This window comes from Tupaia chinensis, unplaced genomic scaffold, assembly GCF_000334495.1.
Source record: "Tupaia chinensis unplaced genomic scaffold, TupChi_1.0 Scaffold000007_1, whole genome shotgun sequence".
In the NCBI taxonomy this organism is placed as follows: domain Eukaryota; kingdom Metazoa; phylum Chordata; class Mammalia; order Scandentia; family Tupaiidae; genus Tupaia; species Tupaia belangeri.
This window is the reverse complement of record NW_006159436.1, coordinates 634,172-651,109: the sequence shown is the minus strand read 5'-3', so window position 1 is coordinate 651,109 and position 16,938 is coordinate 634,172. Positions and strand designations below refer to the sequence as shown.

Here is a 16,938-nt window from a genome sequence, read left to right as displayed (position 1 = left end):
CCCCCCCCCCTGGGCCCCGGCGGTTTTTTTGGGCCCCTCCCAGCCACACCCACAGACTCAGGGGACACACCTGGGGACCATTTCAAGGCAGGAGCCACCACATAGAGAGCGCCCTAGTGAAACGGCGTTGAGCTCCCTAAGGATTCCGAGATGCGCTCAGTCCCCTCTGACTGAAGGCTCATCCTTCAGACCAGGTCCCTGAGAAAGATCTGAAGTCCCCACGGCCCCTAGAGGAACAGGGGAGCTGTGCTGACAACTGAGGCCAACTAGGGGACAGACTCGCTTAAGAACCAAAACTCAGTGGAGGTGCTGGAATAAGATGTGCCCGCTATGGGAAAATCCAGGCAGGTGGGCCGTCCTCACTTCTCAGCGTTTCTTTCTAGTAACTCCCTCCACATCTCATCTAAGGTGTGAGGCCCTCAGCCACATTCGGCTGGAGATCTTGTGCTAACCAAGAAGTGTTAGCGGGAGGTACCGGAAACGGCCCTCCCAGGGTGTCTGCTGGCGAATCTTCACTTTTCCTCTGATTTTGAGGAATCGTGATCCACTTCCATCCTCAGCCAGGCAGGATTACAGGCACGTGTGCCAGCGTATATGAGATCTCAGGACACAGACCCGGAACCCCCGTGTGTGGCTTCGACATTGAGGACCTCTGCCTGACAACATCACCACTGCAACCAGCCAGAACTCAGTGTAGTGAACTACCCACCCAAACCTTCTAGGTTATGGGTAAAACACAGTGAAGTCCTCGGATGATTCCAACAGGTTTGCTCCTGTGTCGGTGCTCAGCAGATGCCCAGAAGTCAGGGAGCCCTGGGAGGATTCTTCTCTGTGAGGGACGATGTGTGTCCACCTTGTCCAGCCCCTGAGCATCTGTCCAGCAGCAAGCCCAGCCTCATCCAGCATGAAAACACCACCGTAGTTTTCCACAGTGCCCGCAAGGGGGCAGTGTTGCTCCTGTTGAGGAAGTTCCCGCTGATGACTAGAACATGGGGATTGGAAAATGGAAGCCGACAGGAGAGTTATGAGTCTGTGATGGCACACTTCCTAGTGAGAAAGGGATGCGACAGCCCAGCTGGAGGGCAGCAGCAGTGCGTGAGCCCCTCCCGGGATTTAGAACTGGAAGAAGAGGTCCAGCCAGCTGTGAGGTCCCTGCATGGGCCTCCTCTGAGCTAAGTCACATGCCACCTGCTTATCTGGGAGTGCCACTTCTGCCCCCAGGTTGGCCCTCGTTGGAAGGGCAGAGCACCTCATGACTGTACAGACCAACAGGGTCACGATGTAGAGTGGACAGGGCCTGAGCCTGCCTGGAGAGAAGCTTCCAGAAGGAAGTGAAGGCAAGACAGGTGTTGTGGGCTGCATGGAGGTCGGACAGCGTCCTACAACACGCAGTGAGATCGTGTTTGCCAGCAAGTGGTCCCCATGTCCGCGTCTCTCCACGACTGCAGAGCCGGGCTGAGTCTAGCTCTTCTCGTCTTCATCAGTGCCTCTTAGCACAAGGGAGGCCCCCGTCAATGTTTGTGGGTAAATGAACACGTGAGCAGGTTACCCTGAACGAGGGAGACTTCTGCTTCCCACGTGGGACTGAGGATGAAGAAAGTGAAAATGGTTGTGTTCTCGGCCTTCGCACGCACCTGGCCTTGTTCCCTGTGACACCCCTTGTTCCCCCCGTGTCCGAGTACAGCCATACAGGACCCAGACCCTCCACACAGGGAGGAGCAGGCGTCCCCAGCTGGTCACTCAGGGCTGACCCTCTCTCTGGTTTCACTGATGGCTTCACTGCTGCTCCCCACGTTGTTAGGCCTCGAAGCACAATGGCAGTAGACCACCACCAGGGAGGGAACCCCGGGCCCGTACAGCCAGCTCAGGGCCTCTGTCTCGACACTAACAAGTCCTTGCCCGTCTCTGTTCAGGACACGCACCGAGGGCTCTTCATCCAGCAGCTACGCCCCACGCAGAACCTCCAGCCCCGAATCAAGCTCAAGCTGTTTGGCCACTCGGGGTCCGGGAAAACCACCCTCGTGGAATCTCTCAAGTGTGGGCTGCTCAGGAGCTTCTTCAGACGGCGCCGGCCCCGACTCTCCTCCACCAACTCCACCCGCTTCCCGCCTTCGCCCCTGGCCTCTAAGCCTGCAGGTAGGAGCCTCCAGCTGGGGGGGTCTCTCCAGCAGGTGCGGCCTCTGCACTCTGCACGACCTCCCTGGGCCGCATGCTGCCTGACACCCACGAGGGCACGTGAGCAACTTGGGGGTAGGGGGAGAACAGAGGTAGGGGGGACAGGAGACGGGGCCGGGGGAGGGGTTCCAGGTTGCGAGCTGAGCCAAGAGCAGGCCGAGGGCAGCCCCGGCCAGCCGGGTCTCACTTCCTTCTGGCCTGCAGTCTCCGTGAGCATCAACAACCTGTACCCGGGCTGCGAGAACGTGAGCGTGCGGAGCCGCAGCATGATGTTCGAGCCCGGCCTCACCAAAGGCATGCTGGAGGTGTTCGTGGCCCCAGCCCACCACCCGCACTGCTCGGCGGATGACCAGGCCACCAAAGCCATCGACATCCAGAACGCCTATTTGAACGGTACTTCCTGCCCGCCCCAAAAGTTGCCCTTGGCAGGGCTGCACATCAGGTGGTGCCTGTCACTGCGGGAGATGATCCAGTCCAGACTGATCCTGGGAGTGGCCCAGGACTGAGGTGGGGCTGCCCCACACCCGGGGACAGTAACAGTGAGCAGTAGAGTACCCCAGCTCCTGAGCACCTGCACACTGCCGTGTTTCATTAATGACCGTGCAGGCATTTACAACTTTCTGAGGGACTGGCTGGTTACATCGTAGGACTCTCACGTAGTCGCCCGCGGTTCAGGTTCCCCACTGGCAGCTTAAAACTCACGCAGGCAGTTGGCATAATGGCTGTCACGCTGGACTCCCATGTGGTTCGAGTAGGTGGCTTACAGTCACGCCGTGTGCATGTGTGCCCAAGATCCCAGGAGGAGAATGGAGGAGAAGGGATTGCATCATGACTGTCCCCCCCAACCCACCCCCAGGTGATTTCTCGCTTTCTGTCTCTGTCTCTCTGGCCAGCACATGCCCTGTAACAAAAATCTTTTAAAAAAAGAAAAAAAAAACTTTTTGAGGGTGGAACTACACATACCCTGGCATAGAAAAGTCCCCCAAATCACAAACCTGAGTCTGGGCCCATAGCAGTAAGCACCAGGCATTGGGAGCTGGCTCCCACATGGCCAAATTCAACTCAAATCCTGGCCCCAGAGGCTTGAAAAAGACCCCAGACACAGATTCCTGTGCACCTAAAATCCTGACAGGATGGGGAAATGGAGGAGAAAGGATTGTGGCACAGCAGTGCTCCACTGGGGGTCTCTCCCTCTCATGCACACATCCTCTGGCAGTAAAAAAAAAAAAAAAAAAAAAAAAAAAAAAAAAAAAAAATTGAGAGATTTTTTTGCTATGTGGCACGTGCACTTGCTACAGAGACAGAGAATCAGAAAGCAAGATTCCACTCCTAGGGGTTAACCATTCTCCTCTCGGGATTTTGGGCACCCATGCACAGACACCCAACATGAGTTTCAAGCCACTGGGTCCAGGACTCAAACCACAGTCGACTACGTGGGAGTCCAATACATTAACCACTACACCACCACTAGCCCCAAAATAATTTTCTTTTTCTTTTTCTTTTTTCTTTCTTTTTGTTTTTTTTAGAGGTTTTTGCTATAGGGCGCATGTGCTTGCCAAAAAGACAGAGAGAGACAGAGAGACAGAAAGCAAGAAATCACCCCCCAGGGGGGATGGTCACGCCACAATCCCTTCTCCTCCATTCTCCTCTCGGGATCTTGGGCATGCATGCACACGCGCCCGGCGTGAGTTTTAAGCCACCAGGTCCAGGACGCGAACCACAGTCGACTACATGGGAGTTCAGCGACATAGCCATTACGCTAACTGCTGGTCCCAATTTTTTTTTTTTTAAAAAAAGGAAAACCCCATAATCCCACTGGTACTGTGGGTTTCGTACCCGGGTATGAGGTGGATTATTTGCAAACCCATCCTGTCAGCGATTCTGCCGCGATACAGACATAGACGAGTGTTTCCACGGTCAGGGTTTAAGTCTGTTCTTTGCTCTCAATATTTCCAAGGGGCTGACATTTAAAGATTACCGGGGAAGGTGTACTTCATCCAGCAAACCACTGGCTTTTCCATGCAGGACCCCAGCTGGTCCCAAGTCACGTGCCCAGGAGTCCACTGGGTGTCGAAAGGCAGTTCAGAGCAGTGGATCAGAGCCTGGGATGTTACATAAGACGCTGTTCGTGCTCTATGTCACCTGACGTGACAGACCTGTGTTCTTTCCCCAGGCGGTTCACTCATTTCTTAATACAGCAGCATCCAAGGGGAAAAATCAAGGTACAGGTGTGCACACGCATTGCCACTGCACAGCTAGGTGTGCGCACATATGCACATGGGCACGTGTGTGTTTGCACGTACCACTCTTGCATACTGTTACTGAACTCTGTCCACGCCAGCTCTGGTCACCTACCACACAGAAAATTCAACCTTCCGTAATAGCAAAAGTTCCCTAGAAGGAACTTGTTCAGGTGACATCAGCTAAGAGATAGGTCTCAAACCTGCCTCCCTGGGTAAACAGGGCCTGGGGTTTTTTTTTGTTTTTTTTGTTTTTTGGGTTTTTTTGAGAGGTATTTGCTATAGGGCGCGTGCGCTCCCCGGAAAGACAGAGAGAGACAGAGAAACAGAAAGCGAGAAATTACCCCCCAGGGGGGATGGTCACGCCGCAATCCCTTCTCCTCCATTCTCCTCTCGGGATCTTGGGCACACACGCACACGCGCCCAGCGTGAGTTTAAGCCACCGGGTCTGGGACTCGAACCGCGGTCGACTATGTGGGAGTCCAGCAACATAGCCATTACGCTAACTGCTGGTCCCAGGGCCTGGGGTTTTTAAGGAGAAAGGATGTCGCTGCAGAGGGCAGCAAGGAGGCGGTCAGGGAAGGCAGGTGAGTTGCGTGAAGACCTCCAGCGTTACCCTTGCTGGAGTATGTCAGATATGCTATTGATGACATCGGGGACTCTTTCAGCATCTGGTTTGTTTCTGTTCTTTACTTTTTCTGGGAGAAAGACTCAAAACATACATTCTACTAGGACATCTGGCCTGCATGGGGTAGGGAGAATATTTCATCGTGACCTGTAGAAAACGTTTAACCGAAGTGCTCAGTGTTTAAAGCATGCCGTGGAGTGGGCTGGCGTGACTAAGTGACTAACACACGTGTGACCATGCAGGGAGAGGTAGGCTGGGTTAGCCCTCTGTGGTGGCGGGGTTAACTCGCAGGAGGCAGCATGGAGGTTTAGTGGCTGGATCCCACATGGCTGACTATATGGTTCGAGTCCATGACCCAGTGGCTTGAGACACACGCTGGGCACATGTGCGTGTATACCCAAAATCCCAAGAGGAGGGTGGAAGAGGAGGGATTGCAGCATAGCCTTTCCCCTGGGGAGATGATTTCTCTCTGTCTCTCTCTAACTCTCTGTCTCTCTCTGGTGTGCACATGTGCCCTATAGCAAAAAGAGAAAAAAAAGGTGGGGCTAGCTCTCTGACTAAATGCAAGCTTGTTCAAACAGTTAACCATCTAGGACCAGTACCAGTATTAGAAGTAGATATGGGATAGTCGTAGATTCAGATATAGTAATGGAAGCATTTAGGAGGAGCGATAGATACGACTAGAGAATGAGACCAGGATACACGTTATATGTGGCACAGAGCTGAGTATTCCTCTGTAGATCTGTACAGAGGCAGATGAATGCAGGCGTCCACAGGGAGATGAAGGCCTGGATGTCCCTGTTCCCACCTGGAATCTTAGCACACTAAGAAAAACCATGGGTGAAATGTGATGGTGGTGTTTCTTGATTATAATATGGGTGTTTTGTTTTGGTTTGGTTTGGTTTGTTCTTTTTTGCAGGAGTTGGCGACTTCAGTGTGTGGGAATTCTCTGGAAATCCCGTGTACTTCTGCTGTTACGACTACTTTGCTGCAAATGATCCCACATCCATTCATGTCATCGTTTTTAGTCTGGAAGAACCCTACGAGATCCAGCTGAACCAAGTGATTTTCTGGCTCAGTTTCTTAAAGTCTCTCGTCCCAGTTGAAGAACCCATAGGTAAGCTGACCTCTCCTTGGCAAATGTGTTCCTTCCTGCGGCTGGGGGGATAAGGTCTCCACCCTCCTGGTTCCTGCCCTGTCCCTTGCTGCTGCCCGCCTTGCATCCAGCCGCCCTCGGATCCTACGGCTCTGTCTACCTTCATGCTCTTCCTGCTTGACCTCCACTCTAGGAAGCTGCCTGGGCTCTGCCACTCACTGTGTTCTACAGGGAGTTTCCGTCTCATGGTACCCAGAGCCCCAATTCCTTGAGCTCCATTTCTCGCCTTCCTTCTGCCCTTTAGAGCCATGGTCGTTTCTGTTGGGTGCAGAGTGGAATCCCTCCTTTGCATCTGCTAACGGGTCTATCATAATCAGCAGAATGAGTTCTCCTACATCCTGTAGTTCCCTTAAGAATTAGAGAAGAGGGACCAACAGATGGCATGGTGGTTAAGGTGCTGGACTCCCACATGGCCAACCATGGTTCGAGTCCCAGACCTGGTGGCTTGCTTTCTCACTCCCCGCCCCCATGTATCTCTCTGGTCAAATTAAAATGAACAAATAAATAAATAAATACTTTTTTTTTTTTTTAGAAAAGAGGATTAGAGGCGAGGGACTGTGTGGGCTGGATGTGTTACCTTAACTTCATCCCTAGAGGAGAGGATAACGTGGAATAAGCTTCTTTTGTCTTTTGTGTACAAGAAGAGAAGCAGCCCTCCCTGTGGAGATGCAGTGCTCAGTAGTAAATTTTGTTTTCCCCAGAAAAGCATACAATTACGAACTGTGCTGGGTTTAATCCCGCCTAGGTCACTGCCAGCTTTGCCTCTTTCTCCTTCTTTGTCATCTTTTCTTTTGGAACCCTGCCATAGGCCCAGGCTCTGCCTGTGTGAGCTGCAGGCCGTTCTCCCTGCATCGTCTCTGTGCAGGGGCCACATTCGAGGGCTTTCCTTGGTCCAGCAAAGGACATCCCCCTGTCAGAGGTCAGATCTTCCCTCTCTAGGCAGGCCTTATTTGGAGGAACACCTAAGAAGCTGCCTTTTGTTCTGCAGTTGTTTCTGGTTCATTCTTGAGTTACTTTTCCTATGGCCCAGGAAACAGGCTCATTCAGTTGCTGGCCGGGGGTGGGGATGGGGGTCCTTCCACAGGTCACACTGCACAGTGCACATGGGGCCCTCAATCCGTGGGCAAGTTGCACACCCCCCTGGAAAGACAGCAACACACCCCTCACCTGGAGAGGACAGCCAGCCCGGTAGGAGGACCCACCTTCTGAAAGGTTCTCTCTCTGCCCTCAGCTTTTGGCGGCAAGCTGAAGAACCCGCTCCGAGTTGTCCTGGTGGCCACTCACGCCGACATCATGAATGTTCCTCGTCCAGCTGGGGGCGAGTTTGGATATGACAAAGACACGTCGTTGCTGAAAGAGATCAGGAACAGGTGAGGGGCAAGTCCTGTGTCTCCAGCCCAGGGGCAGCCTCCCACCCAGGGACATGAATCAGAGTGAGAAATGCAACCGACGTCAGGTGGAGCTGAGAAGGGAAGGAGAGATGTTCCTTGCCTGACTTCTTGGTTGTCTTTTCCATGTGTGACCAGGCAGAATCCATCAAGGGGTGGGGATGGAGAGACCTTTGCAAGGTCACTAGGACTTCGCTTGCCTCTTACTGCCCTCTTAGACCAGGAGGAACCCAGCCTCTCCCTGGAGAGCCCTGGTGCGATGGACTCCTTGCTGATGGGGCTGCTGCTCTTCCCGCAGGTTTGGGAACGATCTTCACATTTCCAATAAGCTCTTTGTGCTGGATGCCGGGGCTTCTGGGTCTAAGGACATAAAGGTACTTCGAAATCATCTGCAGGAGATACGGAGCCAGATCGTTTCGGTAAGTATACCCTGGAGGGGGCCTGGACCAGCCTCAGCAGCCGCGGCCAGTGAGCCAGGGAACTGAGCCTCCGTGTCCAGTGTGGGACTCGGTACGAGGCAGCTGCCTGGTCGTGTCTCATCCTGTTTCTCTGGGGTGAGAGAAGAAGAGTAGAGAGACAGGAGATGGTGGGAGATGAGGGTGATTCTGGGCCAAGGTGGAGAACTTCAGATTGTACCCAATTCTTGGTTTTGTGTGTGTGTTTATTTGGTTGGTTTTTTAAGATTTTTGCCATAGGGCAAGTGTACTTGCTGGAGAGAAACAGAGAGAGGGAAAGTGAGAAATCATCCCCCAGGGAACCATGCTGCAGTCCCTTCTCGTTCATTCTCCTCTCAGGATTTTAGGCACTCACACACACGCTCCCAGCGTGATTTTTCAAGCCACTGGGTCTGGAACTCGAACCACGGTTGGCCTTTGTGGGAATCCAGTGCCTGAACCACCATGCCACCTGCTGGCCCCTCTTACAGTTTTAATGTTTTGTTTAAAAATAAAATTTCAGGGCCAGCAGGTGATGTGGTAGTTAAGAGCATTGGGCTCTCACATGGCCAACTACAGTTCGAGTCCCATACCTGACAACTTGCTTTCTCACTTTCTTTCTCTCTCTCTCTCTCTCTCTCTCTCTCTCTCTCTCACACACACACACACACAGACACACACACACACACACACTGTCCCTCTCTGGTCAAATTAAGATAAATAAATACATACATAAAATAAAAATAAAATTTCAGGCCGGCCCTGTGGCCTAGTGGTCGAGGGAGCTGGATCCCACAGGACCAGCTGAGCAGTTCCAATCTCAGCATGAAAAACACACTGAGCACGTGCTGCAGGTGTGCCCGACATCCCGAAAGGAGGTAGGAGTGGAGGGGAAGGGGTTGCAGGAGGACCACACCCCACTGGGAGCTCGTCCCTGACCCTCTGCCATCTCTCTGGCTAGTGCACACGGTCTCTGACAAAATAAAGGGATAGATTGATAAAATTTCTTTTTACAAATTCCAAAAACAATTCAAAAGTTACTTCTTGTGGAATATTTAGAGAATTCAGAACGAACAAAATGTATTAAATGACATTCAATGGGACTTTTTTTAAAGAATTTTTTATTCCATTTTATTTATTCATTTATTTTATTTTGACCAGAGAGAGACAGAGAGACAAAGAAAGAGAGAGAAAGTAAGAAAGCAAGCTACCAGGTCTGTAACTCGAACCATGGTAGGCCATGTGGGAGTGTCCAGAGCCTTAACCGCCATACCACCTTCTGGTCTCACCATGCCACCCTCTGGTCTCCCGTACACAGGGACTTCTAAAAGTTTATGGCAAATGGAATTATAGTACAAGTTTATTGTGGTGCAAATAAGATTAAGGTCCATGCATGGTTTTTTCATAATACACATTTCCACAAATTTTTGAAGACCTCTTATAAAATAATAGAAAACAAATAGGATAAGACTTAACTTCATGGACAGCAAGGTATGACTGTTTAATTTTTCCCAAGTTACGTGAACATAATACATTACCGTGAGCATCTGAATGGGATTGAGGAGACTGGGATTTATGTCTTAAAATTTCAGTGGAAGTGGACCAGCACGTGGTATAGTGGCTAAGGTGCTGGACTCTCACTGACTGACCGCGGTTCAGTACTCAACTACTGCACTATGAGGCTAGCCCCAGTGTGTTTCCTGTAGCTGCTGGATGGAACATTTCATAAATACCTTTTAGGTTCGTTGAGTCCATGGTGTAGTTAAAGTCCAATGTTTCTTTGTCAATTTTTTGTTTAGATGATCTATCCATTTGCTGAGTGTGAAGTGTTGACATCTTTAACTGTTATTGTATTGTATCTCTCTTTTGCTGGTGTGATATTTGCTCTGGCTTTAGGTGTTTCTGTGTTGGGTGCATCTATAGCTGTAAACATTCTGTCTCCTTGCTGGATTGCTACCTTTGTCATTATGTAAAGACCTACTCTTTTTTTTTTTTTTTTTTTTTTGAGAGAGAGGTTTTTGCTACAGGGTGCATGTGCTCGCCAGACAGAGAGAGACAGAAAGCAAGAAATCACCCCCCAGAGGGGATGGTCACGCCGCAATCCCTTCTCCATTCTCCTCTCAGGATCTTGGGCACGCACACACACGCGCCCGGCGTGAGTTTTAAGCCACCGGGTCCGGGACGCGAACTGTAGTCGACTACGTGGGAATCCAGCGACATAGCCATTACGCTAACTGCTGGTCCCCCAAAGACCTACTCTTTGTCATTATATAAAGACCTACTCTGTCTCTTTCTATAGTTTTTAAATTAAGATCTATTTTATCTGATACCAGTGTAGCTACTCCTTCATGACTTTCGTTTGCATGGGACATCTTTTTCCCCCCTTCACTTTCAATCTATGTGTGTCTTTACAGGTGAAGTAAGATTCTCATAGACAGTGTATTGTTGAGTCTTTTTTTTTTTTTGGAGAGGTTTTTGCTACAGGGTGCATGTGCTCGCCAGACAGAGAGAGACAGAGAGACAGAAAGTGAGAAATCACCTCCCAGGGGGGATGGCCACGCCGCAGTCACTTCTCTTCCATCCTCCTCTTTGAAGCCAATGTGGCCAACATAAAGAGACCCTATCTTTTAAAGTAAGTACATACCCACACACATACATACCCACCCTAGGAGCTCATCAGAAAAGCGTTGACTTGTTCATGGGACGACACGCACTGTGCACACATGCATGGCATCAGCTCTACTTGGGCACGCACACACACGAGCCCGGCGGGAGTTTAAGCCACCGGGTCCAGGACTTGAACCGCGGTCGACTTCATGGGAGTCCAGCGACATAGCCATCACACCAACTGCTGGTCCCGAGTCTTTTTCCTGTAATCCGTTCAGCAGTTTTGTTTACACTTAAGGTTATTATAGATAGGCTAGAACTTAATCCTGTCACTTTGTTAGGTATTTTCTGGTTCTGTGAATGCTTTGTTTCTTTTTTCCTTTTTTGTTGTCTGTGTGGCTTGGTGATTTTTCTCTATAAAACTTTGTATTTGGGTCTTGCAGGTGATGTGGCCAGCTGCAGTTCAAGTCTCGGACCTGGCAGCTTGCTTTCTCACTTGCCCTCTCACTCTGTCCCTCTCTGGTCAAATTAAAATATATAAACAAATAAATAAAGTTAAATGAACTAATTCTTTAAAAACAAAAAACTTTGTATTTGATAGATAGATTCTCCTTAAAGGTATCACACACACACACACACACTCACACACTCAAATTAGCCTTCCCCCATCTGTTCAGGAGGCTGAGGCAGGATTTTGAGGCCAGCATCCAGGACTTGAACCGCGGTCGACTTCATGGGAGTCCAGCGACATAGCCATCACACCAACTGCTGGTCCCGAGTCTTTTTCCTGTAATCCGTTCAGCAGTTTTGTTTACACTTAAGGTTATTATAGATAGGCTAGAACTTAATCCTGTCACTTTGTTAGGTATTTTCTGGTTCTGTGAATGCTTTGTTTCTTTTTTCCTTTTTTGTTGTCTGTGTGGCTTGGTGATTTTTCTCTATAAAACTTTGTATTTGGGTCTTGCAGGTGATGTGGCCAGCTGCAGTTCAAGTCTCGGACCTGGCAGCTTGCTTTCTCACTTGCCCTCTCACTCTGTCCCTCTCTGGTCAAATTAAAATATATAAACAAATAAATAAAGTTAAATGAACTAATTCTTTAAAAACAAAAAACTTTGTATTTGATAGATAGATTCTCCTTAAAGGTATCACACACACACACACACACTCACACACTCAAATTAGCCTTCCCCCATCTGTTCAGGAGGCTGAGGCAGGATTTTGAGGCCAGCATGGCCAACATAAAGAGACCCTATCTCTTAAATTAAGTACATACCCACCCTAGGAGCTCTTCAGAAAAGCGTTGCCTTGCTCATGGACGACACGCACTGTGCACACATGCGTGGCTTCCTCTCTGCTGGGCTCCTCTCCAAGCACCCATAGCTGCCTATGAGCTGACCTGTTCCTAACGCATGTTCTAGGGCTGCCCTCCAATGACTCACCTGTGTGAGAAAATCATCTCCACGCTGCCTTCCTGGAGAAAGCTCAATGGGCCCAACCAGCTGATGTCACTGCAGCAGTTCGTGTATGACGTGCAGGACCAGCTGAACCCCCTGGCCAGTGAGGAGGACCTCAGGCGCATCGCCCAGCAGCTGCACAGTGTGGGCGAGGTAAGAACTCTGCGGGAGCCAGGCAGCAGCCCGTGGGGTGCCCTGGACTCATCCCTCCCCAGATTTCCACCTTCGAAGGTGTGTGTCACGGGGGAGGCAGAGTGAAACCTGCCCACCTACCCCTAACGTTTGCAGACGCGTGACTTACACACACAGCCTCGAGTGACCTCTGCACTGTAGTTCTCTGCTCTCTCTCCCTCAACTTAGGACCTGTTGTTTTATTTGTTATTGCTGTGTCAAGAACAAGGTAGCAGCTCAGCACTACAGGAAGTGTCTACCTAAGGCTCGACTTTGAACATAATCCTACATAGCGAGCAGCTTACAGGTTTCAGCCAGACTATGGCCAGAAAAGTCCTGGTACGAACAGGTAGAGCCTGAGCCGCCACATGAGGAAGGTGTCCACCTGGGGTCACCATTAGAACTCGCCCAGGACAGGGTGGGAAGATGGGAAAGTAACCGGCCCAAGAAGGGAAAGTTACATCTGGTTTTTACTGCTCTTTTCTTAATTAAAAAAATAATAAAAAAATAATAAAAATAAAAAAACCACATCTGATAAAGCTAATGTCCCCTGTGGCCATCATCTCTGGTTTCATTCCTCACTCTGTCATTCTGCAGACGACTTTTGTCAGAGTAGCTTATTTTTAAGACCTTCTTTATGGATGCGTGCTAAAATGTACACAGTAGTAAAGTGATTCAGTGTTCTGAATCTTGTTTTGAAAAGGTTCAAGCCTTCAGAGAAGTTGCAAGCACAGTCCTTTTTTTTTTTTTTTTTAGAGGTTTTTTGCTATAGGACGCGTGCGCTCGCCAGACAGACAGAGAGAGACAGAAAGTGAGAAATCACCTCCCAGGGGGGATGGCCATGCCGCAATCCCTTCTCCATTCTCCTCTTGGGATCTTGGGCATGCATGCACCCACACCCGGCATGAGTTTTTTTAAGCCACCGGGTCTGGGACGCGAACCGCAGTCGACTATGTGGGAGTCCAGTGACATAGCCATTACGCTAACTGCTGGTTCCCGCAAACACAGTCCTAAAAGCCCTTGTACAGGCTACACAAAAACTGACCCCGTGTATAAACGTCTACATTTGCGTGATTCTGCTTTCTTCCATTTCTTATTTTATTTTGCAGCCATCATAGTATGTTACCCCTAAATAATCTAGCCTGTGTCCCCTGAGGTGAAGAACAGTCTCACACGTAACTGATGATCACATTCCAGAAACACCACCTTGTCGTGGTCCTGTAATCAAATATATGCCTCCTGTCCCAATCATTTCTTTTAAAACTGTTTTTTGTTTGTTTGTTTTTTCATGTATTTTTACTTTGGAATTCAAAATCCAATCAAAAATCACTCCTTATACAGGGTTGCCTCTCTCTTCTTCATACAGATAGATAGGTAGGTAGATACAGAGATAAAGGTACAGATACTGGGTCATCAGAAAATGCGTGGCATTATCTCTACTGGGCTCCTCTCCAAGCACCCACAGCTGCATCTGAGCAAACCTGTTCCTAACATTTTTGCATAGAAAAACATAGAAAAAAGCATTATGACTTTTCCAATGACCCTATGTGTGTGTGTGTGACTACAGCAATTTGTGTATGACATGCAGGGCACATACATGTATTTATTTGGGGGAAGAGGTCTTATGACATTGCCCGTCTTGAAGAAGCAATGGTAATTGTTTTTCAGAATCTGTCTTCTAGCATCCTCAAGCGGGTGTTTGGTTTCTGAGCTCCATTCCTGTGAGTGGCGCTGGGTCCTCCCCTAGATCATTTGCTCGGGTGCATCCTGGGACCAGACCCTCCTATGCAGAGTGTCTGCCTAGGAAGCAGCTCCCTCGGTGACTTTCTGTTGTCCCCTCTGACAGATCAACATCATGCAGAGCGAAACAGTCCAGGACGTCCTGCTCCTGGACCCCCGCTGGCTCTGCACCAACGTCCTGGGGAAGCTGCTGTCTGTGGAGACCCCGCGGGCCCTGCACCACTACCGGGGCCGCTACACCATGGAGGACATCCAGCGCCTGGTGCCTGACAGCGACGTGGAGGAGCTGCTGCAGATTCTAGACGCCATGGACATCTGTGCCCGGGATCTGAGCAGCGGGACCATGGTGGACGTCCCTGCCCTGATCAAGACGGACAACCTGCACCGCTCCTGGACTGATGAGGAAGACGAGGTGATGGTCTACGGCGGAGTGCGCATCGTCCCGGTGGAGCACCTCACTCCCTTTCCGTGTGGCATTTTCCACAAGGTCCAGGTGAACCTCTGCCGGTGGATTCACCAGCAGAGTGCTGAGGGGGACGCGGACATACGCCTGTGGGTGAATGGCTGTAAGGTCGCCAACCGTGGAGCCGAGCTGCTGGTGCTCCTGGTCAACCACGGCCAGGGCATCGAGGTGCAGGTCCGTGGCCTGGAGACGGAGAAGATCAAGTGCTGCCTCCTGCTGGACTCCGTGTGCAGCACCATTGAGAACGTCATGGCCACCACGCTGCCGGGGCTGTTGACGGTGAAGCATTACCTGAGCCCCCAGCAGCTGCGGGAGCACCACGAGCCTGTCATGATCTACCAGCCGCGGGACTTCTTCCGGGCGCAGACCCTGAAGGAAACCTCGTTGACTAACACCATGGGGGGGTACAAGGAAAGCTTCAGTAGCATCATGTGCTTCGGGTGTCACGACGTCTACTCGCAGGCCAGCCTCGGCATGGACATTCACGCATCAGATCTGAACCTCCTGACCCGGCGGAAACTGAGTCGCCTGCTGGACCCGCCCGACCCCATGGGGAAGGACTGGTGCCTTCTTGCCATGAACTTGGGCCTCCCTGACCTCGTGGCAAAGTACAACACCAGTAACGGGGCACCCAAGGATTTCCTCCCCAGCCCGGTCCACGCCTTGTTGCGGGAGTGGACCTCCTACCCCGAGAGCACCGTGGGCGTCCTCATGTCCAAGCTGAGGGAGCTGGGTCGCCGGGATGCAGCGGACTTTTTAATGAAGGCTTCCTCTGTGTTCAAGATCAATCTGGATGGCAATGGCCAGGAGGCCTACGCCTCCAGCTGCAACAGCGGCACATCTTACAATTCCATCAGCTCGGTGGTGTCTCGGTGAGGGCAGCCCCGGCCTGGGCTGGGTCCCTCTGGACTGCAGAAGCAAGGGGGATGCAGCCCGGTTTCCCGTTGGAGATCCTAAGAGGCATTCCTTCCCAAGGGACACTCTCCTCCCTCCTGCTTCGCCTGTCTCTCCGCCACTACCTCCCTCCCTCTCGCACAGTCCGTGGTCCGTAGATGGTCTTTGCAGCTCAGAGCAGACCAGATCCTTTCCTTTGGCCGTCCGATATGGCTAACGTACCTCCACTCAGTGTTCTGGACTCCATCTCTCGTCCTCCCATACCTTGCTTCTTCCTGATCATTTTACTGGAATTCCAAACTTTTCAATGACTTTTATTTTTTAACTACTATATCGATGGTCTTTTTTTTAAAAAAAAAAAAAAGAAAAAGAAAAGAAAACAAAAGCACACATTTGTCTAAAATGTGTATTTCTTAGACTCTTTGCTTTGTTATACCATCTCCTGAGCGTCTCTCTTTTATATCTGTAGGAGAAACTCCCATGTGTGGAATCCCACTGTGTGATTTATACACAGACAATATGTGAGTGCCTTTTGCAGAAGAGGGTGTGTTTGAAATCATCTGAGTCAGCCAGGAGCTGTCACCAAGGAAACGCTACCTCTCTGTCCCCTGCTGTGTGCTGATCATCACCAGAGGTGCTTCACCCTGAGTTGTTTTTGTTTCGTTTCGTTTCGTTTCTTTCCTGCAATTCCTGTTTTCATTTGGCGAGGAAAGGGGAGAAAGGAAGCCTCCTCCAGGGTGATTTCATGGCCAGTGTTGTTGCTGTAAGAGCACATTTTTCAGTTCGCTTTCGCTCAGAGTCAATGTGAACGTCCACTAGACACCTACGAGCTGTCATGCTGCATTGCTCCCGCTCATCTCAGGTAGAAGGTGACAGAGTTGCTGCGTTAGGGAGACCTGGGTAGGAATTCAGAAGACCCCCCGACTCATCATTTGTGACAGTTCGTCATCATTGGTGCATAGCAGATGGTTTCCACATTTAGATCCTGGTTTGGTAACTTCCTGTACTTGAAGTCTGAAAAGCCGAAAATAAAGGAAGCAAGTTTTCTTGCAGTGATTTTAAATTGTGATAGAGTTTTCACTTGATATGAGGGAACATGTCCTAATTCTTCTGTCCTGAGAAGCATGTAACGTTAATGTTCTATCATGTGTGTGTGTGTGTGTGTGTGTGTGTGTGTACCCATATATATATACACATATATATATATGCACTATGTATATACATATATATTAATACTGGTATTTTTACTTAATCTATAAGGTGTCATTAAAAGTTAAGTTTTTTTCTTTTTCTTTTTTTAATAAATAAATTGTTGCTTGTTGCCTTAGTTGCCTTAGTTTTTCGGTCTTTAATTCAAAAAAAAATTTTTTTTTTCTCTGTTACATTTTCACCCCCATCAACCCCTAGAGAGTAGGAAAAACCAACCTCAAATCCAGAAAGTCATTCAACCTAAACCCCCAGGAAGTCATCCAACCTGCATCCCCAGGGAGTGGGAAACAGCCTACTTTATTTAGAAGCTCAAGAGTTAGAAAAACTGGCCATGGCACGGGGAAGAAAAAAGAGCTCAGGCAACTTCACGTTTCCTCTC

The 16,938-nt window shown here is 50.0% G+C and overlaps 1 protein-coding gene across 1 annotated transcript in view; it reads left to right on the top strand.

The window, feature by feature from the left end:
* DAPK1 (death associated protein kinase 1) overlaps nt 1-16,677 on the top strand; it is a 235,950-nt gene extending 219,273 nt beyond the window's left edge. The window contains exons 20-26 of the mRNA XM_006139841.3: nt 1,914-2,136; nt 2,380-2,568; nt 5,963-6,160; nt 7,431-7,569; nt 7,886-8,006; nt 12,047-12,235; nt 14,100-16,677. Of these exons, the coding sequence (XP_006139903.1) occupies nt 1,914-2,136; nt 2,380-2,568; nt 5,963-6,160; nt 7,431-7,569; nt 7,886-8,006; nt 12,047-12,235; nt 14,100-15,332 (2,292 nt within the window). The 3' untranslated portion in view covers nt 15,333-16,677. The remainder of the gene's footprint in view (nt 1-1,913; nt 2,137-2,379; nt 2,569-5,962; nt 6,161-7,430; nt 7,570-7,885; nt 8,007-12,046; nt 12,236-14,099) is intronic.
* The last annotated feature ends 261 nt before the right edge of the window (nt 16,678-16,938 follow it).